General features: G+C 41.2%; 2 protein-coding genes across 10 annotated transcripts in view; both read right to left on the bottom strand.

Annotated features, from left to right (window-relative positions):
* Positions 1–533: 533 nt before the first annotated feature.
* LOC119734622 (protein PERCC1-like) lies at positions 534–10,701 on the bottom strand. The gene is made up of 2 exons (XM_038208157.1): positions 10,495–10,701; positions 534–2,106 (listed from the first exon to the last, which is right to left on the bottom strand). The coding sequence occupies exon 2, from the start codon at positions 1,984–1,986 to the stop codon at positions 1,015–1,017; it is 972 nt and encodes a 323-aa protein (XP_038064085.1). The 5' UTR covers positions 1,987–2,106; positions 10,495–10,701; the 3' UTR covers positions 534–1,014.
* An 11,150-nt stretch (positions 10,702–21,851) lies between these two features.
* Positions 21,852–27,583, bottom strand: part of LOC119734354 (golgin subfamily A member 6-like protein 22) — a 58,575-nt gene continuing 52,843 nt past the window's right edge. For all 9 annotated transcript variants that reach the window (XM_038207816.1, XM_038207815.1, XM_038207814.1 and 6 more), the window contains 3 exons: positions 24,378–24,465; positions 23,007–23,256; positions 21,852–22,158 (listed from right to left, as the gene is read on the bottom strand). In XM_038207816.1, the coding sequence (XP_038063744.1) occupies positions 21,948–22,158; positions 23,007–23,256; positions 24,378–24,465 (549 nt within the window). In that variant the 3' untranslated portion in view covers positions 21,852–21,947. The remainder of the gene's footprint in view (positions 22,159–23,006; positions 23,257–24,377; positions 24,466–27,583) is intronic.

Here is a 27,583-nt window from a genome sequence, read left to right on the forward strand (position 1 = left end):
CTGCTCCCGTTTTCTACTGAAATTGCTTCAAACATCCCGTTACATTCTCCTCTCATGATGTTTTTATTCAGTTCTTCACCCACTTGTTATTCTTAAATACTGACTTTTTGAATAATTCCTCATCTTTAAATAGTATTGTCATCTCTCAGTTCAATATAAAGACAAAAAATCTTTATGACTTTTACGGTGCATTTGCATGGGCGTCGCGAGGGAGGGGGGCAAGGAGGGGGGCGCTCCCCCATGGAAAAGCCAAAAAAAAAGGAGAGGAAAAAAGGAGGGGAAAAAAAGGTGAAAAAAGAAAAAGATGCTCAAAGTCATATTGCTATTAATTTAATGGGTTGGGGGGGGGGGGGCAAATGTCCCTGCCCATACTCGAAAAATGATAAATCGAGAATATGCTGGAAAGTTTTTTTTACAGGGATTTCGGGAAGAAAATGTGCTTCCCCCCCCCCCCCGAAAAAAATTCTGGCGACGCCTATGTGCATTTGATGTTTCAGAAGAGCAAGACATTTTCGCTTACAGTAGGCTATGGAAACGATAATTATAATGGATTTACATTCTAGGAAATTTTAGCGTTGGTATTCAATCGGAAAATTTAACAGAAATAATTAATTTCATGGAAACTGCGTTTTGCAAAGTACTGGGAGGCTCTGCAGGCAGTAAACAAGCATAGGCTTTCGTTAAGATGAGGTCGCTAAAATGCACATAATAAATTCATTGTACTGAACGGTGTAGGCCTACACAGCTTAATCAGCTTATTCGTCGTTCAGTTTATCTAAAGATTTATTAACAATGGGAATTCGTAGACAAAAGGGCACAGGGAAAGGCCAATCCTGGCCCTTCCCACAACTCACATCTATATCGTGATCAGAAACAGAATGGTGGGCTAACTTATTAGACAGTTTTTTCCCCTATATTAAATTGTACCATGCAATAATGGCGTCTGGAATTTAAGTACTTTGAAAGAATGGCGTGGTGTTTTTCTTTAATTGACGCATCATTATGTGTCCTGTCTCAATGGCTAACAGTTGTAGCTGTTAGCTGGTTGTCATAATCGGAGGTGAAGTTGGCAACAAGGTCACTGAAGTCTGGTGTCTCGTGTTCTGGTATCATGGTCACATGCGAGCCGTAGCCAACAGAGCCATTACGGGGCTGACCACGGGAACCAGGCTCCACGAAGAAGCTACTGGGCAGGGCCCGCTTTCTCCATGGTAACGTCGGGAAGCATTTTTGGGAGGAGGAGGAGTCCTGAGATTGCCAGTGGCCGTCCCGGCGGTCATTACTGATGCTGTCCATGCAGCCCCCGATGGCAAAATCAAACAGCTCCTTCAAGGGCCCCAGCCCTTTCTGACAGGAATAGTTCGCGTTGATCACATCTGCGTTTTCCGCTGCTGATGATGCGGATGATGTAGATGCACGAGGCGATATGGAAGCATCAGTCCTCCTCCCGCGTCCCGTGCTGTACGGTTCGGCCGCGTCGCCATTTTGAGCCACCCTCAGCAGGTCGGCGTAGTACAGCTCCCGTCCCGACTTGCCCGAGGCGAAGCGGTCCTCGTACACAGTCCCCACCGACGAGTCGGGTTCGTGCGCACTCTTCTTCCGGCCAAAGTACTTCTGGATGTCTCGATTGACGGCCTGGGCGAACTCCAGGAGCTGCTCGGCAACGTTGGGCTCGGGCTCCGCTAGATCCTCGCTGGCGACCTCCGAGTCCATGTCGGCCGAGGTGTACATGGACTCATTCTCGCTCTCCTCCTCTTCCTCCTCCTCATCGATATCTTCATCTTCTATGTCCTCCTCATCCACCTCATCGTGGTGTTGGTTGTGTTGTGCCACCATCACGTGATCTTGGTAGCTCCTGGCCGGCTGATGGGTGTAGTAATCATACCCGTCTATCTGATGGTGCTGATGTAGCGGGAAGTTATGGCCGAAGTTGACTACCGTCATGCCCTGATGGCCGAAACCCACTGCCATTTCAGTGGCCATCATGTCGCCGTTGGTTTCGAAGATTAACCACTTTGTCAGCACACTAGTAGACTTTCAAAACTCTGTCGACCTTCAGAGAGTATCTGAGATGCGGGAGGTTGACGAAAATCTAGATTCATTAACCTGCAAGGTTTGGAAACAAGAGAGAAATATGAGAAACGTATACAATACAAATGAGGTTCACCAACCGTCCATTGCACGCTCTAGCCTCGCTGTCTCCTTAGTAACTGCACGCTAATGACATTCTCTGCAATCATAAATATCTCCAAAGTGTTTCATGCTCGGTCATACCAGGACATTATTCTAATCACAATGCAATCCAAGAATAAGTCCGATAACCAACATAGAGTCTAGAACAAATCAGAGAGAGCATTACCTAAAAATCGAAAACCTATAATGCTCGATCAGTTCGAAGTCCTTATAACAGCACTGACTGACGCGACTAATTTTGATCCGATATGGGTTTTCGTTTCTCGATCCAATGTCGCCGTAAAGTATGAAATATTACCGTTGGTCATGCATCAAGTCTTGCTCGGATTACTGCCAAGACAAATCCAAGCAGTAGTTATGATGTATAATATACACACACAGAGACCGAGCAGGAAAGACATGCTCGACGGTGAACGAGTCATGAAGTAGTGTGTGTATCGTTTACCGTCATCATATCAAAATAAGACGGAGGTAAGGGCTACTGTTTGATGAGGGTAATGATGCGAGCATGGCGGTCGGTTCCACCAGGCCTCGGCGAGGCGATACGAGTCATTTGACTGGCGACATTTTCTGCCAAGCAAGCTACCGGGCCTGAACTTTGGACGCTAAATGGGAAATGTCAATTCCCCCACAGTATATTATTCCAGTACAGAATTCAAGCTTTATTTTAGTGAGTTTACAGGGGGAAAAAAACCCTGGGTATATTTAATTGTGCTTGAATTACAGGTTCTTTGCGTTACGTGTGCACAATATTTGGAGATTGTTTTCTTATAAACTATTAACAGAGCTTTGGACGGTTTAATTCTTATACATTAATTTTCTATAATTTAGTGGTTTCATCTAGTTTAAGTCCAAACACAAAATGCAAGTTTGTTACTGTTTCAAACAAATTTGCAGGTTTAAATAAAATAAATTGTTCGGGAGATGAAATTGCAAAAGAAGGTTGCAAATTCAAATTTGACCCGTATTTATGATTTGTTGGGGGGAATGACCAAAAGATGTGTAAACATACTTTTTTATGACTGAGTGATCCCTCTGAAAAAAATACGTGTATTCACATTCCAAATTTCATTCGTTTCACTGTAAATATAGGAATCGGTAGTGCAATGAAATGCAGATTTCACATTGTCGTGTCTGTTTGTATATGTTCTCCCAGGCTCGGTAATGTTTCTTTGTTTCATGATCGGCCTAGTATGATGAATTTTATGTATATAATGTGAAACCGAGGTGTTGATGTGTATAAGCAGCGCCGTTTATATCCACCGTCGTGGGTGATTGTGTGTAGCCTGGACTCGGGGTGCAATTGAACTTGGCAGCTTGTCAACGACCCGCCTCGCTGGTTGCTGGCCACCGTACCAAGCGAGGCGGGCGAAATATTAATGGAAAACGGCATCACCCAACCCTTCTAGCCCCGGCCAGTGTGGAGAACTGTGCAAACACCATCTGCAAACGAATTAACGTCAAGCCAGGCCCATATATCACTCTGGTTTTAGTCAAAAAGGACAAGTAGATATTAATGCTCTACCTTCCCCCCTAAACTTGGCGGGGTTTATTATTGTAGCTATAGATCGCAGGGAATCGTGAATAGCCTACCCTAAGTGGAGGGTTGTCGATGGTTTAGGCGAACAGATCTATTTAGGAGGCCCGCTGTTGGATACTCAAGCCGTAAGGATTGGGGGAGAAATCTCTCAACCAAGAAGCTAATTACAGCCTGCCACCACCAGCTTTCTATTTATGAAGTCAAGTATCAGAAAAGATCATAACACCTTGGCACTTACTCTCACTGTCCGGACTCGCTTTTTTATTTCATTTTATGGGGAGGGAGTGTGTATACATCGATCGTGCTTGAGCAACGCACTCACACGAGGGCATTAAATTGCCAGACGAAGTCAACTAGGATCTGGAGTGTCCCGGGTGTATATCTGTGAAGCAATTTATAGCATGGACTGCACTTTTTCTTGCCAGCCCGCGTGCGTGTGTTCTTGTGTCCCCTGATAATGGCTGCAGCTTAACGATCTGTACGCCACCTTTGTCTTGGCAAGAATCATGATTGAATAAGAAAAAAGTACAAGAGCAAGTCCATTAGCGATTTTTGTTTCCTCCGCTCGACACATTTACACTTAGCATTGATACTGCACACTTGTGTTCTTTATACGGACACAGGTTTAAAGCTATCATGATCCACAACAAGCAATGGTATACCAAAGAGCCATATGTGGCATTCGCCGATGTGCCAAACCTTGGGGCGCGCTTTTGACAAAAGTATAGCTTGCAATTTATACCCTATATATCTGCTTGCAAAACTTTTGAATTCATTGTACCTCAGCCGACACTGGTAGTGTTTAGGGGGTGTGGTGCATACAGCCGATACCAAATTATCAATCACGACGGTGTCATTTCAGTAGGCTTGAATATGGCCTACGTATGCATATTAGTTTACGTTAGGTAATACAAAGTACCATTTTCCCCCTTCGTGTCTCCTGACGACGGGCAGAGCATACTGTCCGAAACGTTGAGTTTCCCCCGGATCCTTTCAGAACCTCACAAACTCACAAAAGAGATTTATCACATGGTGCTACCGTAAATCTTTATCTTATTCGTGAGAAAACTTCCTGTGAATCCTTCTCGCTTGAAAAAAAATGCCTTTCAACCAAATTCATTACATGTAGTTTACGGCAGGACATCAGTTAGCAGTTTCCCTCGTAAAAAGCTATATACCCTTGAACCCTTTCTTCTTGAAATGCCTTTCATAAGACAAACTCATGTAATGAGAATTAATTTCCTCTTTAACATTGGAAGTTAGATGAAGAATAGGTAAAGACCGGTTCATCTCGGCGTGATAAGTGAACGCGGATGATTAGTGACGTCACGGGCTCACGGCAAAATATTCGTTGGACACATTTTCAACTTCGGCGAATTTCGCTGCGGTCTTTTGTGACGTCAAATTTGCTTGTATTAACGTGAGGTGTGAGCCAACGGTTGGAAGAATGTTTATCGTTTTTGTTAAATACGTCGCAAAGAAGGAGCACCGTAGTTTCGGCATTATTGGAGACAGAAACCACACATTTTGGTTAACTTGTGGGTTGATCTATAGGCGAGGGTTACAGTTTATCAATGCATAAAATACCATTTTCATAGTTTGTTCCCCACGGCGGAGGGGCCGGGAGGGGGGGGGGGGGGGGGGGGGGCTGGGAAAACAACGGATGAACCTGAATTGGGACAAACTCCGAAGTACTCAATAGACGAATTTCAAACCAGTACTCTAAAATCGAGGTTCTCAGTGCTGAGCCATTCTTTGAATTAAGGACATTTTCTTGTTTTAATCCTCTCAACAAAAGACAGCACTAAGGCCTTCGGCTTCAGTGCCAATTTGAAATTCCTCCATTCCTGTTTGTTAAACTGAAAGGACACGTGTGATTTCTTGCTTTCATGCTTTCTTTTGTAGGATTTTATAGGGCGCTTGTCAAACACCAGACCACGAACGAAGTAGCCTGATAAGTTATGCAAGCCTATAGATTTCTTTGGAAGTTTTTTTCCAGAGGAATGCGGGGTCAATTGGACGAAAAAAATGCAAAAATACTTTCGGTCTGGAGTAAGCGGTCTTACATTACTTTTAATTTTTGCTTACGCTGTTACCATATTTATAATATACATCATTTGCCTTAATACAACAATTTTCATTGATTACTTACAACCCATTTCATTGATTTCATATAGGCCTACCAAATGTAAGACAGTTTACCCATTCCTATTGGTCGAGAGCCCGTCGCTTGGGTGGTTTTTGGAAGTTAATATGTTTATGCACTATACAAATAGTAAAAGTTAAAGTTGCTCTAGGCCTAAGATGCTCTCCAACATCGTCGACTTTTTTCTCCTCACGAATTTTTAATTTGTATGTTTTATTTAAACAGAAAAATCTACTTATTCTACCTTTGAAATGTTCAACCCTTTAATAAAAAAAACCCCTCTTTTATTTCGCGTTTCTCTGCGCCCATATCTCACAAAGATACGACTCAATAACTGTAGGGCCGCGGACAATTCATATCATGTGCAATCAAATATTCCACAACTAAACGTTGGCGGATTTGTTTTGTTCGGTGTGTCATCATAGAAAAATAACAATTTAAAAATTAAACTTATTTTTTTTTCAGGATGAAACTAAAAAATGGCACGGGGAGAGAACAATCTTTTGTTATTCAGATGAAAATGACACGAATAAGCTAACGATATATACTTTATTTTTACTTTGATTTAACTATTTTTTTAACAACGCGATGGTATAAGTGGTGCTATAATGTCGGAGTCACGACCCAGGCCAAAATGGCAGCGTTTAACGGCATGAAGTGCTGTTATGCTGATGAAGCTTCGGTCGTGTATACGATGCAACGTTCTAGCGATGATCAAGGGTACCTATACTCAACCAAAAAAGAAAATCCCCCTTAATATTCTTTTGTCTAACTCAAAAACTACCGGGCACATCTTGCTCAAATTACGACTGATCAGTGCAGAAATTCCTTAGCAATCCAGCCATGCTCTTTATTTTGCTCAAAACAGTGATATTATGTACAAAAGTATGTAATTTATGTAATGTACTTTTGTAAAGTACAACTGTCTTCGGTATCATTTGTTATAAATTGCATAAATTCGTACACGTTATCACTGTTGTGGGCCAAATAAAGAGTATGGCTGGATTGCTATAAGGAATTTCTGTACTCAGTAGTCGTTATTTGAGTGAGAGGTGCTCAGTAGTTTTTTTAGTTAGACAAAAAAGGATTGGAGGGGGACTTTCGTAACGTCTGATAGCATGGACCAATATCTGTATTTTTTTCCAGATAAGTGGAAGAACATGCTCTTTTAAGACATACTTCATTGTTGTATCAAATTTGAAAAGCTTTTGTTAAGCAAAAACAATCATTAATCTAGGTCACTTTCTTGTTGAATCACACTGTATATAGTAGTCGACTATAGATTCACATTCACTGTCGAAATCAAGTCAAATCCCGACTAAAAATACAGTAATTTGGACCCATTTTCAGTCGTACCAAGCTGATAAATGCCAGATCAAATGCGATTTTTCTATTGAAAACCTAAATAGATCTTTTAAGTACAGCATATAAAACAGATACATGTCGGTGGAAATCGAAAGCTTTAACAGTTGGAATCACATGCATGTCGTTTAGCCAACACGGAGCAGCGCGTGTGGCGAATCTCGAACAATATTTCAATTAAAACCATTTTATGACAAACGACAGTTGGACGTGTGTGAAAGATAAAGGACGCTTAACATTTAATAGTCTACACGTACTCTTGTTCTTTGATATAAAAATATACCTAATATTTGCATTTCACAAAAGAAATTGTTCTTTATTCACATTATCGGAAGAAATAGGGATAGAGATATGAGCTCGCAGGGAACCAACTCACCTGCCATTGCATTCTGTAGCCAAAAGAACGAATACCTTTTTTTTTTACTGCATGAAGACTAACGGTATGCCACAATTTAGAAATGTCTCCATCCAGGCTATAATGGTGGCAACTGTCGTGCAGTTATTACACTGCAGCGACAGAAAATATTCCATTTCAAAATGAAATGCATTATATGCCGGGAAAGCATTTTGCGTACTATGTGACCAGAGTTTTACAGGCCAACTCATACATGGAACGTCTAATGGATCTATCAGGATCTATCAGAATAAAGTTGACTTATACATTTAGACTGTGCCGCGTTTTTATGTCTGCGGCGATTTGTGGCGACGACCTGTATTAGCAGAAATGTTGAAATGGACTTCACTAGGCTTTCTTATTTGCGCATTCTATATAATGTGAAGAGGATCTCAGCAGCAATATCAGTGACATGACAAAACCTGAAAGCAGATTAATCGTGCTTATTAACAGAGAGCGAATGATATAGCTTGATACTCGGCGTCACATTTCAATTCACTAAAATTATATCACTTGCTATTATAAGGAAACTATAAGGATTGATTTTCACTGTAGATGTGTTTTTGAGACTCCCAGTTTAACGGTGTACAGCAAACTGCCATACTGTTGTAAGACACGAAACAATCGAAACTAAATTATATTTTTTAAATCGCCATGCACTTTTGCATTAAACGAAACTCCAACACATTAATTGTATGATCGGAAGTGATGACCGCAAATTGTTCTATGTACATTCTGGACCATGGCTTCTCATTTTTGTTGTTGTAAATTTAACAACACTTTGGAGGTACTTATTCGCGATCCTTAGGAACTCTTTCTCCATGATAGAATCTTGCTTTTGATAAAAAAGCCTACTGAGATGGAGACATCAGTGTCTCTCAAACTTTAAGCTTCATATTTTGTAGGTAACTCCAACTGGTGAGCAGTTTTAAGCATGCCATATAATATTATTATCTAATTTGTATTTCTAAGATCGTTTTGTATTCACTTAACACAACACTCAGTCTAAAAGATAACCCTTAGGTGTCAATTTGACCTGATAAAGAAGCAGCCCTATGTATCTTCAAGAAAAAGGCGAATATCACTAAGTTATGTCTTCACTTTTAACCAAAAATAAATTCTGTCATATGGCACAATTTAAAAACACTTTCAACTTCCCATTCGCGCCTGATTCACATGATGAACCACGGATTCCGGCCGTACAGGGTGAGTCCGAAAGCGAAACCCAAATGTCGGGACTATTGTTTTAGTGAAGTTTTGCATGTAGCACGTTCAAAATCTAGGACATAAAAGCCCCATCATAAGCTTTCTTTTAGTACAAGAATCATTTAAAACACTTATGTACTTTTCAAGTTACGGAATTTTAAACACAACCACCGTTTTTAAGTTCTGTCCACGGATCACACAAAAGGTGTGCGTTCTTTCAGCAAAACGCAAAAAATTCACACACATTTGTATATGAAGTGTTTTCGTTTTGCTGAAAGAAACACCTTCTTGTGATCCGTGGACAGAACTTTCAAACGATGGTTGTGTTTAAAATTCCGTAAATTGGAAAGTACATGAGTGATTTGTATGATTCTTGTACTAAAAGAAAGCTTATGAATTGGGCTTTCATATCCTAGATTTAAAAGTGCTACATGCAGAACTTCACTAACACAATGGTCCCGACATTTGGGTTTATCTTTTTTTTTACTCGCGCTGTATAAGTCTAAATTAGTGTTTTCTATAAAGGCTTTATGTTGGCAGAAATCAAGTTTCTCAGAGCATGCGTAATCGACGAAGAGTTTCTTTGCAACAGACCCTAGCTATTGTTTTCCAAATTTCAATTTCGATATTTATATAGGCTTATGAATTAATTTCTATTTGTGGATAATTGCAAACGATCCCAGTCATAAAAAATGGTCCTATATTTTCAGGAAAGCAGTGACGAAATTTAAACGATAGATACGGTTATGCTGTTCGAGTTTGATTCAAAGAAAACTATCCTGGTTTATCTCTTGGCATTCAATTTTGGTATGAAGTGTACTTGGAAGGATTTTTGCCTTCAAATATATTTCCGTTTAAACGCGGACGATTGGTGCAATGGAACGCGTGACACAGACATACAGAGCAAAAACAATAATACTGCTCAATCAAGTGAATTCACATGTCCATACATTCATTACAGAAAAACACATCTTTGCCCAGCGACTTTCGCTAGTGATGCATTGTCAACTAGGCCTATATTCTTATTACAAAGTGCACTCGGTTTTGGACAAATTTACAGACGAAATTGATCAAAAATGTTTGACGAAATATGACCGTGGCTAACACCCTGGTCCCGTTTGACTCATCTTTCATAATTGCCCGAACATGTTTCAAGTATTATTTTCCTTGACACGTGACCCCAGAAATGATCCTTTGATAAAAGCATACGCAATAATATCAAATTCTTGCGATTTTTGTCTCTGGGGAAAAATAATGGTATTTGTCATTTCCGCAGGCCGCATCTTTACTTTTTCGATATTAATAAATTTGTTTTCAGGAGTTCCTCTGTTTAACATGAACATATTGTGATACTTTGATTTAGTTGTGAACATTGTGGAAATAAATGAACTGAACTGTACTGAACTGAACTGAACTGAACTGAACTGAACTGAACTGAACTGAACTGAACTGAACTGAACTGAACTGAACTGAACTGAACTGAACTGAACTGAACTGAACTGAACTGAACTGAACTGAACTGAACTGAACTGAACTGAACTGAACTGAACTGAACTGAACTGAAAGAGTGCAGATTGAAGAGCTTTTAAAATTAGAAATTTATAGTCAAACCAATTTTTTTTAGAAAGACTGATTGAAAATGAGTAAACTTACTTTCTCAAACGCCCATGAGGCCGGATGTATATACAGTAGCGCCTTAGTCCGGAGGAAGATATAACAGACACAGTCGGTGCAACTAACTACCGCTGCTGCTTGCAAAAGTGCATAGTCCTGGAAGCCCCATTCGGGTTTTTATATCCGAAACTAGGCCAAGCACCTGCCGTACTGACAGCAGTTTTTTTCTCCCGCAGAGAAGAAAGTGTGTTCAGTCCTTTTTTTTTTAACCATACAAACACACACCACTCCCATCTCAACACCGCGGCGCCCAATCCAAAGTCATGATTGGTCGGCGTCGCGCTAGCCTGACGTCACAACTATAATCCGATTGGTGGCTTCAACGAGGTTAATTTGCATGTCGAGTTTTTTTTTTTTGGTCGCAGACAGACGTCACTTCTCTCTTGCTTGTCTCTCCGCCCCCCCCCCCCCAACTGGTCAAAGTGTAAAACCTTATCAGGCCTGCGTGTGTGAGCAAAGGGTCGTTAGTAACGCCTACGCCAAACACGTGTAAAATAAAGGAGGGCTAATTGTTCGCCAGATACAATGATACCGAATATAAATCACACACAATGACAGAAACTGGGGCCAAGAAATGCAACACTCTATCTCTTCGTGATGGGTTGATTTAAACGTTCCAGTTAAACGATCAGTTTAGTCTTATGTTTGTTGGGAAGTTTAACGGTTCCTCAAATCTCTTCCTTCCCTCATGCTCAAATGTCCCCTCCTATAAGCTCGGAAAAAGAAGAAACCAGAAAAGAAGAAGTCAATGCAGAGAGAAGGAAATTTTAAGGGGTAAGAGAAACCCCATTTACTAAAATCCCAAAAAGCGATTCGGGCAGGGACTAACGACCTATCGACAAGTCGGCCCACGGTGAGATTCGAAGTGAAGTAGGCCTATACAGCTTATATTCAATCTTAAGGTCCTAGTCAAGTGAATAGCAATTCAAAATGAACTTTGAAGAAACCTTTGTCATTTTTCATTCCTTGGTACTTGGCAAGTTACTTATTACTTGACTTGTGATTTGACTTGGGATTAAAGTGTGATGGACCATAGAGAGACTGGTCTACAAACATGGAGCCAGATACAACTCTGCAAAATAACGACTATCACTGCCCAAACTTTCCCTTGAGAGTTTCAAACTTTTCTGTCACATGTACTTCCAGTTCCATTATAGAGAAAGGACCACACCTTGCTCTTTGGTTCCATCCACCACTCATCACAGCTGTTGTCAGGTGAAGCAGGTAAGTCATGCCCCAGTGGCACTAGGTAGTAGGTCACGCAAAGTAGCCGCAGTCCCTCCCCTAAGATGCCCCTGCATCGTTTCACATTTTCCGCCCGTATTTGCCTTGTGTGAAGGCCTTTGTTGTTTTTCCCCGCCCTTCTAGAAAAACAAGTGCAGCTGACGGTGTGACCCGTCCAGGCATTCAGGGCCCAAGTTGGTCAACTTTGGCTCCTTTTGGAAACTGTGCGAATATCCAACTGTTCAACCAAAAACAACTCCAAGCGTTGTTTCAACACAATGAATATAGATTTACATGTATTATAACAACAGCCAGCGAGCCTTAACTCTCGCATCTGGTGTATACAATCGAGCTCACGAGTCTATAGACTTAGAAAAACTCAAAGGGACACCGAAAAAGGGGATCGAGACTTCGATAATTGTTTTGCGAATTATTTCCAGCATACCGTCCATTGTGAAACCTAGCGCTATGTTTGAGCAAAAATGCGCTGGCACTTTCTTTGGGCCGGCCCCGTCGAGTAAACCTCGTCATGATTTTAATCCCTTGCGAAAACAGCCACGTAATTCCATTATGCGGACACACAGATTATGAGGCCAGTATGTTCCAGCAAGTGTTCATAAACGCATTGTCATGTTTACAGTAAGAGCGGCGGAGAATCCTTTAAATTAGTCGGCAAACAGATTGCGGCTTTAGAGTAGACCTCGGTGAAATGACGACGATGAAATGACGAAGGGGTGCGAGCTTTACATTAGGGAGACGCATCACGTGATGCAACAGCCAAGGACTTGAATTCAATCTTATCTTATCGACGCCAGCTTAATCGCTTTGTTGCTAGTGCTCCTGGGATCTAAGGATTTTGAAATGTCTTCATTCGTTTTCTATTCTGCTAGTCGGAGAAATTAAATAACGGGTTAACTAAAAGCATGCTAGTAATTTAGTACGGCGAAACAGATGTTTTAATTAAGAATCAGTACAAGGTTTTATCTGTGCATGTATTTGAACTGGGGCGCTGTGGTCCAGCGGTAAGGTTCGACTCTTTGATGTACGTGGGTTCGAAACCTGACGGGAAACATGGTGCTTGTGTTCTTGGGCAAGACACTTTACTACAATTGCCTCTCTCCACCCAGGAGTATAAATGGGTACCTACGAAGGTAGAGACCAGAATGGGCTGATCTCCAGCTGCTGCAGAAGAATGGTCTCATTCCTGATAAACATGGATAATAATTGTAAAGCGCTTTGAAACCTTAGGTATAGAGCGCTATAATAGCACCACTTTATTATTATAACTTATGTGATAAACTGTGTCGAAATAAGTTGTGAAATTTCAATCTTTTTCTCGGCTGAAATATTTTCAGAAACACTTTTTTACGAGCCTCCTCAGCTGAACCCGGACGAAATTCTGCCTGCGCCGCTCGAGAAAAGTGCCGTTTACGTGTGCTCCTGATTAGATCTTAAAATGGCACAAAGTGAAAAGCTGACTAATTTGTTAGCAAAAGTAATAATCGTGGGGCGAAAGACGCGACAGAAAGAGCTAATCAAGAAAGTGGATTGATTCGTACTCGAGTTGATGCGGGTTTGTGCTGCCCAGTCACGTCATAAAGCGCGTGCAGCGAGTTGAAGCGAAGAATTCAACTGCCCAATAAGCGCGCACGGGCGAAGTGTTAACTCGCTAGTTGTATTGCTACCCATGTACTCGATAGGAATATGGCCTGTGCAGACCCGTACCTACAAGTTTCGTCATTTTGGGAATGAATTTCGCACCGTTAACTGAGCTAAGTTGAACTTTTAAAAAGATGGTATGTCCGCTTCTTTTGTAAAAAAAACCCATTAGGCCTAAAACATAACCCCCTTATTTTACGAGTAACGGAAGAAAACTGCATTTTGTAGCATTCGATTTGGTTTGGGCTTTCCAAAAAAAAATTTAAATTTTTTTTCTGCTTTTGGATAGATATACATTATTGCGGTTTTTGAAAATTAGTCTTTCAAGATTTGTCGACCGATTTTTGTGAGATGTTTAATTGGACAAGCTCGTAATTTATCTTATGCTAAAAATGGCAATTCTATTTGAAGATTGTTCATTCTAGGGAGCCATACCACTAAAAAGGCACAAACATACTGTATTCATGGCATGGAATTGTACAATAAGGGCTGCACAATATCTAGAATTTGATAAAAATTCAAGTTCATGAAGAGGTCTTATAATTATTGCACAGCCGTTCATTGTACGTGTATACACTGCATGTTCTCAATTTCCAACGTGATAAAGTGTGAATAGAGCGTTTTCGTCGTATCTACGTTGCACTTGACGATTCTTTAGCAACGATATAGCTGTAATAAGATTCACGCTACCATTGGGAAAACAAAAAAAACAGCTAGAATAATCACCCTTTAGGATGGAAACATAATTTCGGTGTGGTTTCCACTGAAGTTCTCCCGTTAAACTCCAAACAAAAAAGTACCCCACTTTAGCTTCAATAAGATGGGTGTGACCTGGTCAATTTCCCGTAACCCATTGCACTGGTACACGGTGCCCTATGGAGACATGTGCATAATATAGGGAACAAAAGATTGTATACATTGCAATTTGTCTCCACAAGGTTATCACGAAATAGATGTATGGATTTTACTCATAAACTAGGAATTTCCAAGGTGTGTTGATCCGTCGCAAATTGAAGTATCTCAGCCCAGGAAATTAATTCTGGTCAAGATAGGAGCATTTTGAAATTACACTTTCAAACTCTAAAATTTAAGTACACGAGAACAAAGAAATGACTGGACAAGGATACAAATTCCAGTGTGTGTGTTTTTCTGTTTAATCACAGCTAAATGTTCAAAAGAGAAATTTTCAGGTTGGATATCAAGTTTAGCTATACATGGCAATGCGATACGAGTTGAAGCGTGCGGGGCCCATAACCATCAGGTTCGTGGCTGGTCCAATCATCAACTCGTTCATCATTGACAGTGTGAGCATCAATCATGTCCCATCGTAGCTCTGTGTCTTCAGCCACGAGTGGGATTTTCCGTCTCCTCTTGGTTTTTCCCCCCAGACCATACATCATCGTGTATTTCTCCGCTGCTGCATGGCCAAGTGTATTGCATGCACTACCGGCGATATCAACACTGTGTAACTGATCATCTAGGCTAGGAGGCCGGGACGCTAAATGAAAGTAGATTAATGCAGACCTACAATTAAATTTGCTTGCACGGTGTGTCCTGTCTAAAACGAAATATGTTACTTTAGTTGCTTCCCCTTCTGCGATAAAAGACTGTGTTTCAGCTAATTAGATGAAACGCACAGAGTGAATTTAGGGCAGAAACGTGTGTATGGTGGCCCTAAAGGGACATGAGCAGTCTCAATTTTCACTTCAAAATCACATTACTTTTTACAATTGACGAATCCCAAATTACCACTGAACCGAGGCTGTCAGTGCTGAGCCATTGTATGCAAATGAATTTAGGAATTTCTTTTTTTTAATCCTCGCAACAAAAGACAGTACTGGGGCCCTCGGCTTCAGTGCCAGTTTTTTGAATTCCTCTATTAGGATTGCTTATCCTTTTATTTACGTCTCAGCATTTTTTGCTTTAGACTGACGCGCGATGTCTTTGATTATTGTTCGTGAAATGAAAGCAGCACAGTCCATGTCCTTTCCAGTTTACCTCACATCTCACTGACGCTGACCAAAGAATAACACGATACTTTTTGTCAAATTCTTAGAAATGGCTACCCTAGAGAATGGCCAATTTCACAGTTTCACAGAAAGTTGCACAAGAAATTGTTGTTAACCCTAACAGTCCTGAATCAATATAATTTGGCACACCCCTAGGGAGTTAGGGTTAAGCAAGAACGGGATACCAGCCAAGAAAAGGCGTGCAATGCATATCACTTATGACTGGTTCCCAGCCAATTTATGCTCAACGTAAAAATTGCAGAGCAATGTTTTCAGCTTGGCAACTTGAACTTTGACCCTAGGCATTTTTCTAAAGTATATCGAGGTCATTAAGATATTCATCTTGACCTCTCACTCAACATTTCCCTTGACCTTTGAAGTATAAGCCTAAGTGCAGCACCTAAAAACACTTGATAATCACACCCGTCAGAGAACACAAGTGGCTCGCATCAGCAGAAAGTTTCCAATCTGCAGTGGAAAATATGTGGTGTTTTTTTTTTAAATGAAATAAATTTGATACCATCTCACTATGTCAACACGTTATTATGAAGAATGGAGAGGCAATAAAATAATGTCAGTGACCAGTAGCAGGGCCCGGCGCGTGGCACACGCCTCACACCTGTGCGACACCACTCGTCATGTGTGGAGTTTGTCTTGATATCGCCAGCCTTCCATTCATAACAGGCACGCGCACTTCTGTCAACTAAATACAACCCCTTTTATGTAGCTTATCTCTGTAACGGCAGTAAATTAGAGGGCTTTTTCAAAAACGTGAGTACTTCTTTTTGTGCCGTGTATGCATACGACAGGCGACAGAGCAACAGTGGGGCTGTCAGACGAGTTTATTTTGCCGATTTTTATCTGCCCTCTCTATTTATAAACAGGGCCGCGGATACATTGATAAATGGCTCTTTTGTGTCGTTATACTCGTGTCCTTTGTTCTGTGTGTTTTTCCAGCGAGTCTGTGATATGGTTAATGTTTCGTTCACGATTACAGCTGCTGTGATTGGCCCAAATCTCTCATTTCGAAGTCGTTGATTTTGTTTTCTTGTATTCTCGTTAAATTTACTTTGTATCAATTCCCCGCTTTTGCAACTAATTCCTGCTGCGATGTCTTCTTGCGACAGAAGTATTGACATGCACGCTATACCGTGAATCTTCGACTTTGGAGGTCACATACTATGCTTTGGAAATTTGACCAAAACGTGTTTAACTTCTTAATTAAGGAAAGCAAGTGTAACATTTTACTATCAATTCAGAAACTACCTAAAGAAGTGTACATTTTTTACTCTATTTTGAATCATCAACGACCTTTGAAAGACGGAGCATATTTCGTGTCGCTTTAAGTTTAAACTGCACTGATGCATTTCAATAAAATTTGATGTTCCAGTTAAGCAAATAATGATTCATCTCTTACTGCTGCGCATTTTTGTTGTTTATAATTCAGTCAGTTGGTTGTTGTTTTTCCAAACTGTCAAGATGACATCATAATCAGGCCTTTGGCACTTTCACCTTAACCTATTACACGTCCCTGCACTGGCAATTAGGGTACACTGAAATGGAATTGTGGGAAGGGTCACGCTTGCTGGAAGGCGTCACTTTTATCGGGGCTGTAAGGCGCCACCAAGCGTCTGCAAGTCACTCAGTGTGCGATACCTTTAATGTTTCCTTTTGGTTCGTGGTATAACGAGGCCACATATCACAGTCATGGGCGTCGCCAGGATATTTTTTTGCGGGGGGGGGAAGCAAATTTTCCCCAAAAATTCCTTAAATTTTTTCATTATATTCTCAATTTATCAATTTTCCGAGCGTGAGCAGGGGAGAATTTGCCCTACCCCCATCAAATTAACAGCAATATGGCTTCGCACCGCTTTTTCCTTTTCCCCCCTATTTTTTTCGTTTTCCGTGGGGGGGGGGGGGGGGGGGGAGCGCCCCCTCCCTCGCTACGCCCATTATCACAGTGAATCCCTTCGATCTCCTGGGTCAAGCCAGATTTCAGTACCTCTTGCACGAGTTCCGTCACATGGTTGGAAACATTCACATAAACACTGCTCAATGTACAAAAAATATTGCATTGAAAATCCCCTGTCTGCCCGCGCAGAACACTGTTCGTGATGACAGAAAACATGAGAGAAAACTCAACCTAAACACGATCGTGCTTATGTATACGATTAAAGAAACACAGTAACATTTAATAGACAGATTTTCCAGAACGTTGCACCGGATTTTAGAAATAATTGTCTAGTTCCTGCTTATAACGCATGACAACTACTAATAAACATGTTATTAGTTCAGAAAAGTCAGTTGCCGCGTCAGAAGTAAACAACAGGTTTTTCCCCATTTGTTCACTCGGGAACAGTGAGACAAAGTTAGTTTCCTTTCAACCAGACCTTTTAAATAAGATAATTTAGCAGTCTAAAACATAATATTTTAGGCGATTTCAGGATGGGTCCCCTTTAAGTGTTGACAGTGTATGCGATGCACAAAATGATCAGCGCCAATGTAGCCTGTCACGAAATTTGTGTTGACGCCATTTTAAGAAAGTGGAACACAAACAAGATCAATCACACTTAGGATTTTTTTATAGCTGTCTGTATCAATTTATTTAATTAAAGACAAACGAAGCCCGATAGCCGATAATTAAATCTTTCAGTGCAGTTTATGACCACGAGGAAGCTGAAAATGATAGCGCCCTTTCGTAGATAGCAGTCATACGTAATCCAGACTAAATGACTTTTAGTATTGGTACCTTGACATTTGCCTTACGGTCAAGGCAGTATTTGATGCGGAAGAAATTACGTAGTTGTAGGATATAAGTATGAATGATGTTTTCTGTTCCGAATGGAGTAGTTTAATTCTGTGACACATCTAAATCTGATTGCCACACTCGTTAGAAACACACACGGCCATTGCCGAGCGCCACTTTAGTACATTACCCACATGGCCACCAACTGGGCCTTATTAGCTCTTGTGATATATTGCTCTTTTAGAGTGCGTGTATCTTACCATGCCTTCCTGCCTCTGTGGAGAAATTCAAGTCGAGTCGAGTCCAATTCCACACGGAGCGGTACTCCTAAGAGACCTGCATCACTCAACCTATCCCCCCATTAATCACCCGGCGGCTAAATAGCCTGTCAAAACAACATCTCATCGTTTCTTTTCACAATAATAAAGAGTTGGTGTATGATAAGCTAATACCGCGCGGGTGAGATGGCGATATGAGTCAGGAATCATGGTAGTCTCCCGGGGAATGGGCAAGAAGGCCCTCGGCCCGCCGGCCGGCAACGCTGGAGTACTGAGGCAGCGCTCCGTGTGCACTACACCGAGGGGACTGGTTGCAAGATGACGAGGTCTAACCGTCGCCTTATTGAGGACACGCCGCACCACCGCGACTCGCTCGATCTCAAGGCAGCGGTGGTAGATGATGATGATGATGATGTGATACTATACACACTTGTTTGTATCTCACCACATCATCAATGCCATAGCGGATCAAAGAAGACCGACGTCATGGTGGCGGGCCGGGGGACAGCTTCGAGTGTGTCGGGAAATGTAGATCCGTATAAGAGCAGACATGGGAATATGAAGACTGCTGGACAGTTTGTGATTAATGACAACACGCAGTTATCTTTGCCACGTTCCATAACGTATAGTGTAACCACTTGCCCCTAAAATGCTTACCAGATACTTGGGCTACCATGGCAGTCTCAGCCGATAACTTTCTTCTTGCGGTGTTTATTAACTCCTACGTAAAGTTAGCCATCAACTTAATGAAAGTGAGAAGGAGGATATGTCTTATATAAAACCGAGAATTAACAATTGTTGACTGATGTGAAGCCGAGGGTGTCGTGTGCCCCGAGGGTGTTCAAAACGTCTTATCCCACATCATATCAGTCAACAACTGTTTTGTTATACCTCTGTCTTTGATTCTTTTGATTTTGATGTAAAAATCACGCAAACAAACAGCAGTAAACACAACAATAATGACCATCGAACGTCAACTCACATGCACGTATAGCGTGCTCGAAACAGCTGGTCGTCTGCTAGTTCGCTGCTCCCACTCGTGTGTAAAAACACTGTGACAATAGCGTGGGTACCAACAATACATGCGTTTCACTTGTACATGCCGTACACACAAAGTCATATCACACTGTGGGATATCACTTACGTAATATCCCAAAGGTAGTGTGCCGTGACTTTTTACAAACTTAACACGTGATCGTTCTAGGCCAATGAAAATACAGTATGCAAGAGAGAGGTATAACAATGCTATTTTGAACACTATCAGATCAATAAACGTACTTGTATTCTTTATTTCAACTTTAAGCTTGGATCATGTTTTGAGCGTTAATAATTTTTAGGAATACTTGACGGAAATGCCTGAAGATACGTTAAAGGTACATTTACAATATCACTTTTTCATATCAGCTTACGGACCTCCACGCGTCTTACCAAGCAGAAAACCTTTTTGTCTGCATACTTGACGGGAATGTCCGAGGATACGTTCGGTTAAAGGTGGGCGTACATGTACAATACCAACACATTTTCCAATCAGCTTACGTATACCTCCACACGTTTCTTACCAAACACAAAACGCGTTTGTCTACAATTTTATTTACAGGCTTACCCATCATTATCAGAAACACACTGACACACTTACTATATTCCAATGAGGAATCTAACAGAATATGCACACGAAAAGAATTAAGAAATCAAAAGTATCTCATATACAAGTGATGCATTAAAAAAAGTTTAAAATTGATTGCATTCTTCATTGTTCAGCAGAAATTACTAATAACTGTCATTCTCTTTATGGCGCTTGAACTCACAAAAACATATATGGAATAATATCAAAGAGAATTTCTCTTATAAACAAAACAATTCCTCGACGGACCACCTGGCTTCACCGAGATGACGGAAAAACTGATATAAAGCAAAACAAACTGAGATTCTAAATCATCTTAAATGATCCATTGTCACCTATGCAGGCGCAATGGTAAGTATACACAAAGCAGGCGCGTCTGACGGGGCTGAAGGGTGAACACCGGTAAATAGGCCTAAATCCATCCGCCGAGCTCGTAAATAAAAGTTATACCCTCAAAATATTCTATATTAGAGAGTTCTGAGAGCCATAACGTTGGGGAATTGAAGAGATATAGCAATGAACCTCTTGCCCGGACTTGGGGCTTCCAATTCTGAGCATTTTGGATACAATTGGGCTCGAAAGTGGCGATATTTTGTCATGTTGTGGAGGGATCGTTTTTCAAGATGGCTACCGTTCCGCTTTGGGGAAAATGGGGGTCGTCTTCTTTGGGAGAGAATTTCTCGAAAGTCAATGGTAAACCCGAAAAGAAAATGAAAGATGACACTTGATCATCCTTTTTTCTGTGCAGCTTAAATACCTGTGAGTGTTCTGAGTATTTTTAAAAGAATTTTGAAGTATGGGCATTTAGCACTAGTGTCTATGGGATTTTTAATGCAGGGGGTGCACCCTATAAAAGATTCAGCCTGAAAGAGCATGTGTTGTGAAGTGGACAAAAGAACATTTTAAAATGAAAATGCACACATTTTTTTCTTGAAAGGTAGCCCACCTTCCATCGATCACACCCCAAATATGTCTGTTATACCTTCCAGATCAGGTACGCGACCCTCGACTGCGGTTCAGACTAAAACCAATACCTATACAAGAGCCTTGATCAGGGTATATATAAAGCTTGATTTTACGTTCAGGTTTGAAATCGCTGGTGCGTCTGTATTATGTGTTCGACTCGTGTGCCGTGGTACGTGGGTTTGAACCCTGACGGGGAACATGGTGCTTGTGCGCTTGGGCAAGGCACTTTACTACGATAGCCCCTCTCTACCCAGGTGTAGTAAATGGGTACCTGGTAGGAAGAAATTCCTTCAATGCTTGAGCCCCGTAATGGCAGCCGTGCTAAAGCCAGGGTAATAATAGAGCGCCAGGAGCGTCACTTCGTGACGGACATGAGCGCTATACAAGACGCCATTATCGATTTCAAGGGTGCAATTAATATATCAATAGAAAGCTGGTAAAACATCCTTCAAGTCCATATTAATTTGAACATACTTTACTTTTGCATACCTTTTCTTCATACCTGAACTTATATTGGGTTCACACTACAACCCTCCACCATCAAAGGCGGATCCAGAACACAATTTGTGGGGGACCCAAAACAACTTTGGTCCCCAAAAAAGCGGATCTAAAAAAAATAACGGCGTGGGGTTCGGATTCTAGATGCTCTATGGTACGATCTGAGGCAATTTCTGACAACTTTAACCAATTTCTTTTTGAGGAAAAGATGTTGGTGTACGCACTGCCTGCCTTTATTGCGATGTCACCTAAAATATATATAATGTTGGGCTTGGGGTTTTTTTGGGGGGGGGGGGGTGGGAGGTTGGCCCCTGTTGCCCCCCCCCCCCCCGCCCTTGTCCGCCACCAATGTTTTAGTTTGGAAATCAACCAAAGATGAAAAAAGTCTGGGAGAGATTAAAATGGTCCGTACACCTTTGTAGATCTAATAATTATTGAACATCCCCTTCCAATACGCTGGCCGACCCTTCGAGTCCGGTGATGGTACCGGAGCGTAGCGACTGCCTATCGCTGGAGGGTTGACCGGAGCGGCTACCGGGGCCTACCGATGCCCGCCTGCTCACGCCTGCCTGGGAGGTACGGCGGCTCGGTCGCAGCCGAGCCGGGACATTCTTACGCCATTTCTTGATGGTCTTGATCCACCTGTTAGAAACAAAAAGGTGAAATGCTGAGGGTGCGCCCAGATGGATACTACATGGAACGACATTGGATAACGAAGGCTCATCATTCATGGGGCAAGAGATAGTAGGTCAGAAATTTGTAGAGCAAAATCAAGTTATCCAGAAAATACTCATATGATTGTTGCCTTTATTGCACGTGAGTAGTTCGTGTCTTATTTTTTACTCATATGCCTACAACAGAAAAGTTGTGAGCATTAATATTCTTGAGCTACATGGAATTGGGCCTGCAACACTCCGACATTCTCTAAGCGAATACCAATTAGTAGCTTACTCTTAGCTTACTCCTTGTTAGCTTACTCTTTGCTGCATAATTATGATCTCATTTAGGTGCTCCGTTTCACTTTCTAGAAAAGTCATGAAATCATCACGGGTCACGTCAATTTAGCTGCATGCACAGACATTGGCTTAGCACTGAAATTATTCGCTTAGCAAAAACAGCATATACTAGCCATACACTATTGTGACCTGTATGAAGCTGATACATGCTAAGCACACAAATCTGCTGAGCAAACTTTTCTACTGCTTCATGAGATTCGTCCGAGGCTCTTTTTGTTAATTTTTTTTTGGCATTTAGGCCTAATGCTGTCCTCCCTCGGATTGAGAAATCTTTGGAGCTAGCAGCCGGTTCACCATGGAATTCCAGTAGGGTATATCGTAGGCTAGTCTACATGCTTTGGAGATTGTAGGTCGAGGTCCAGGCAGCTCTGTTTGATGTTGTCCAACCAACGCTTGGGGGGCCTGGCCCTGGGTCTCAGTCCAGCGATTCTTCCTTCCAAGGCTACCTTGGGGAATCTTGTTAATTATACTTACCAGTAAGCGGAGTAGATGCTGTATCGGTTGATCGCCGGTGTGCTGTGGATATCCCCGGTACCGTCCATCTCCTTGACGAACATGGACGGGCCTCTCTGTCTGGGTGTCCTCAGGGGAGTCTTGGTGGAGAGCTTGGAGCCCGGTGGGCCCCTGCTCCGGGCACCCCCTTGTCCTGGTGGGGGTTTGCTGCGCTGTGAGGGGGCCACGGAGGAGCGTCTAGAGGTCGAGGGTTGTGGCTCAACTTCAGCATCTGTGAGAAAATCCAAATTGGTTTCATTTTGCTTCATCTGTGATAAATTGGCGACAATAAATTTTGGTGTGATAAATTGCCAACAATAAATTTTGTGTCCAAAGTTGTGACACCTAACAAATAACCTGTGTAATTTACCAGTCACACACGTTTCATTAAAACTGACTTCAAACTGTTTTTACGGTTTGGCAAGTACATGTACTTTGCTTTACATAATCACTCTTGGAGATAGAAGGCATTCGATTATGTGTGCAGAATTTACAAAATCTTATATCAGATGAAACGGTGACATGAACAAAATTGGATCCCAGATTAATTTTAATTTTTACTGACCCTAAAAGTATCCGTTAACTTTCGCTTTGTACATCCGTCGGTCCGGTACAGACCCTTCGTATTCAGCTGCATCTTTGAGATTTTTTTAGTGTGTTTTTAAATCGAGTAGGCCTATAGCAATGAATTAGTGTGGACTTCCGAACAAAAGATGTCCACATCAACCAGTTCTCAGAAACGCTGTGTGGACTTGCCCCCGTCCACATTAGGTCTCCCCCTCTCTGGAAAACAGGTTTACAGGCATTTTGGGGTTAGGTTTATTTGTCGCAAGAGAAACACTCAAGGGAATCATAAAAAACTATGGGTTGAAAGAGTTTTCAGTGCGGGTAAAATGAGTTTTTTTCACAGGTTTTTCTTAACTACACGAAAACAAGGAATGCCCACACTAGGTATATGAAACGTACACAGGCGTGCACATAATTATACGGTGCAAACCTAGCCTAGAAAGTATCGGGAATCATTCAAGGGAATTTTACGTTTGTTTGCTGGACCACTTTGGTGTCCTCTGACCGAGTCACCGAGTGACGTGGGTCCGGGTGTAATGTCCTAAAATGATTTTGAAAGCTACACAAGATAAATTTAGCAACAAAGGGAAATTGTATACACTACAAAGAAATTGATCAGAGCAAGATTTGAACTTGCGACGTACCTCCAGAGAGAACGGGCGACCTCGATTCCAAGTGAACCGCTTGTGGTTTAATGTTTTAATGAATTTAAGTAAATAAATAAATACAAACTTAGCATCATTTTTATTTCCCTCCTCGCCTTTGGTTCACTGGAGGTCCATTTACCTTTTGTCGGACTCTTCCCACCACCAGTCACGGCTGCTCCACTACCGCCACCTTTGCCTGCAGCAACATCAGCGATTTCCTTCTTCAGCTAAACGATCAAGAAAGAAAAAGAACATGCATCTTTACAGATCCGGGACTTTCACAATTATTTCACCATACAATGTTACTACGTGTCCCAATTAATCATTGTGCATGAAGAAGTCGCTGATTTTCTCAAAGGTTGGTCAGACTAGCTAATCAAATTTTATAGCATTTTCAAGCCTATGGTCATGTTTACAATAATGGTGGAAAAAATCAAGAAATCCAACGATGCAAACCAGAGATCTCTTTGATTTGGTAAGGCTATGTATTTTTCGACCTGCACAATGTAATTTCCACACTTAGTATTTGCTTGCATATACCAATTATTGGGTTATTGGTATGTGTTACGCAATGCTTGAAAAATTGCATGGCCTTTTATGATGCATTTGGATAAGGGCGTTCACAGATAACATTTTGGGTACATAACATTTTATAATCAAATCTAATGCCACTAGGAATGCCTAATATCAGGCGTTTAGTCTTTGACAAAGATATCTCTGGTTTGCATTGGTGGATTTTCTTGATATTTTCACCAATTATAAACAAGACCATAGGCTTAATAATAATATAAAATATGATTAGCGAGTATGACCTCCTTTTAAGCAAATCAGCGACTTCTTCATGCACAATGTTTATTGGGACACGCTATACTACGTGTATTCATCCTCGAAAATAAATAACCTATTATCATGAGTCCGAATCCTTACAAATTTACGTCAGCTCTCGTATAACACAAACCCTTTGGTGTTTTATCTTGAACGTGTTCTTTTCACGTTATAAAATATTTCTTTTAAAAAAACATACCTTGAAATATTTTTAAGTCATTCGATTAAGGGAGCATGGACAAAATACCTCGTCCTCTGAAAGGACTGAACTGGGTAACTTTCAAGGATCAGACATCTTATATAAAATATATGGAGATACATGTAGTTCTACACAATGTGTTGATTAATGTAGCCAACAGGTTCATAATTGTTTCATGTGTTTTTGAGGTAATCACCAAGGTCATGCAGTTTATTCATACTGCCCTTTCAATTATTGATGCCCCTAGAACATTATAATTACTTGTACTTACTCGACCCCTGTTGTACTGTCACAACCCACAAACCTGGTGACTGCTTAGTGGTTAGTTTCTCGCTGTGGTTGAAAAAATAAAACTCACCCGCAACAAAACACTTCCTATACGTCAAACATTCACGCGAGGTGCAGAAATACACACATGAATATCACTCAAAAGTGCAGTTCCATTTAGCAAAAAAAAAAAAAAAAAAAAAAAAAAAAAAGACAAAAACACACGGTCTGGAAGCATTCGATACTACAAAATCCGGTAAACATCTCTCAAACATCAACCCCAGATCGATGATGGAAAAAAAAAGGAAAAACCCCATAAATGAAATTAGACCACCGCGAAAAAAAAAAACATCCGAGGTGGTTTATTTGCAGGGCAATTGTTTCTGAAAAAGCTACACGCTCCCCCACTTTAGTGGACTAATATTCCATTGATCCGGCGGATTATGTCAATAACTGCGAGTAAATTATTACAGGAATTAGGTACAATATCCGTTGTATGTGCACTGGGCTCCGGTCCAGCACTGTAATGGCTCACAATTGGTAGGGAGGGAGTTTAATGCATATTTAGACTCATAATGGATTGTATAGGCCTACTTTGTTGGACGGTGGTGCTCGCATAGCAACTGGCGACTATATAGCGCTGCATCGAGACACAACCCCGCTGACCAAATGTTCTTAATTCTCTATACATCGTTATACTTTGTCTTAAAATACTATAATGTGTTGAATGAGAATGAGTGTTAGGTATGAAAATGACATTCGAACATTGTTTTATTACGGGCAGAAATAGGGGAAATGTTTGGGGGAATTGTGCCTTTGATGGCATGATACAAGCATGGCATTTGGCACACAGTCAGAGTGTGTCATGAGAAAGATATTTGGCAATTCGCTCTTTTCACACTTCCGCCATGGGCATGCAGAGTCTCGATCTGGCAACTTTACACAATAGGTAGTGATTCCCGTGCCGGGGTTCAGATCACTGAACCGGCTATTTTTATTGTGTAAAGTTGCAGATCGAGGCTCTGCATGCCCAATGGCGGATCGGAGTGTGAAAAAGCGAATAGGGCCATCGCAGATTTCTCTTTTGAAAAAAAATATAGGTAGAATTACACGCAATTTTCATTTTTTTTCTTCAAAATGACTGCCATTGCTTGTTATTCTACCTATTTTTTTTCAAAGGACAAATCTGCGAAGGCCCTATAGCCAAATATCTTTCCCATGACAATGTCATGGGAAAGATTGTGACATACTTTGACTGTGTGCCAAATGCCATGCTTGTATCATCAAAGGCACAATCCCATCACCTATCTGCCGCACTAAATGTGTGTTGTACATTTATAAGTTAAAATATCGTAAGGTAAACGAAACTAGGCGAGTAATGCTCCTCTTAATTTTAAAGAAGAGTTTTACAATAATACATTCCTTTTGAGGATTCCTGTTTGCATTGCATGAAAAACGATTCCTTGACTTGTCCAGATTTTCCAGTACCCAGGCCTACCTAACACTGCGATCAAAATACAGTACAAATTAAACTCATTTTTTTTTTCTTATACCTCTGGAAGATGGTGGTTTTTTTAATTCATTTCCATGCGTGGAGTTATTGATTAATAAATATAGTTAGCAACCTGTTAGCCGATCTTATTTAAATACAGAATTCGCCACAGAATTTATTCAATGAAGATCAATTCCCTGATGATATGAGGTGTCGGACTTATGGGCCTTTATTTGGTTGGGGGATGCGATTTTCTCGGACTTATGATATGAGGCGTCGGACCTATGAGGCGTCGGACTTATGAGCGGGCCCCACTACAAGAATGGTCAAAAACTAGTTTGTCCACGTCTATGGCAGTCATGTAGACCTAAGTACAATTATTGCAGTTCTTTGTGCGTGCAGTGCCGTCGTGTTGATCTTTATCTCATAGACTTGCGTGTGGACAAACTGCTTTTTGACCATCACTCTTTAAACCATCGCCATTTCGTAATTCAGGCTGTATTTTCAGCGCCGGCCACCAAGATGCTGTCGTTTAGGAATATCTTGAAACAATGTTTACATG

This window comes from Patiria miniata, unplaced genomic scaffold (assembly GCF_015706575.1).
Source record: "Patiria miniata isolate m_02_andy unplaced genomic scaffold, ASM1570657v1 HiC_scaffold_27, whole genome shotgun sequence".
In the NCBI taxonomy this organism is placed as follows: domain Eukaryota; kingdom Metazoa; phylum Echinodermata; class Asteroidea; order Valvatida; family Asterinidae; genus Patiria; species Patiria miniata.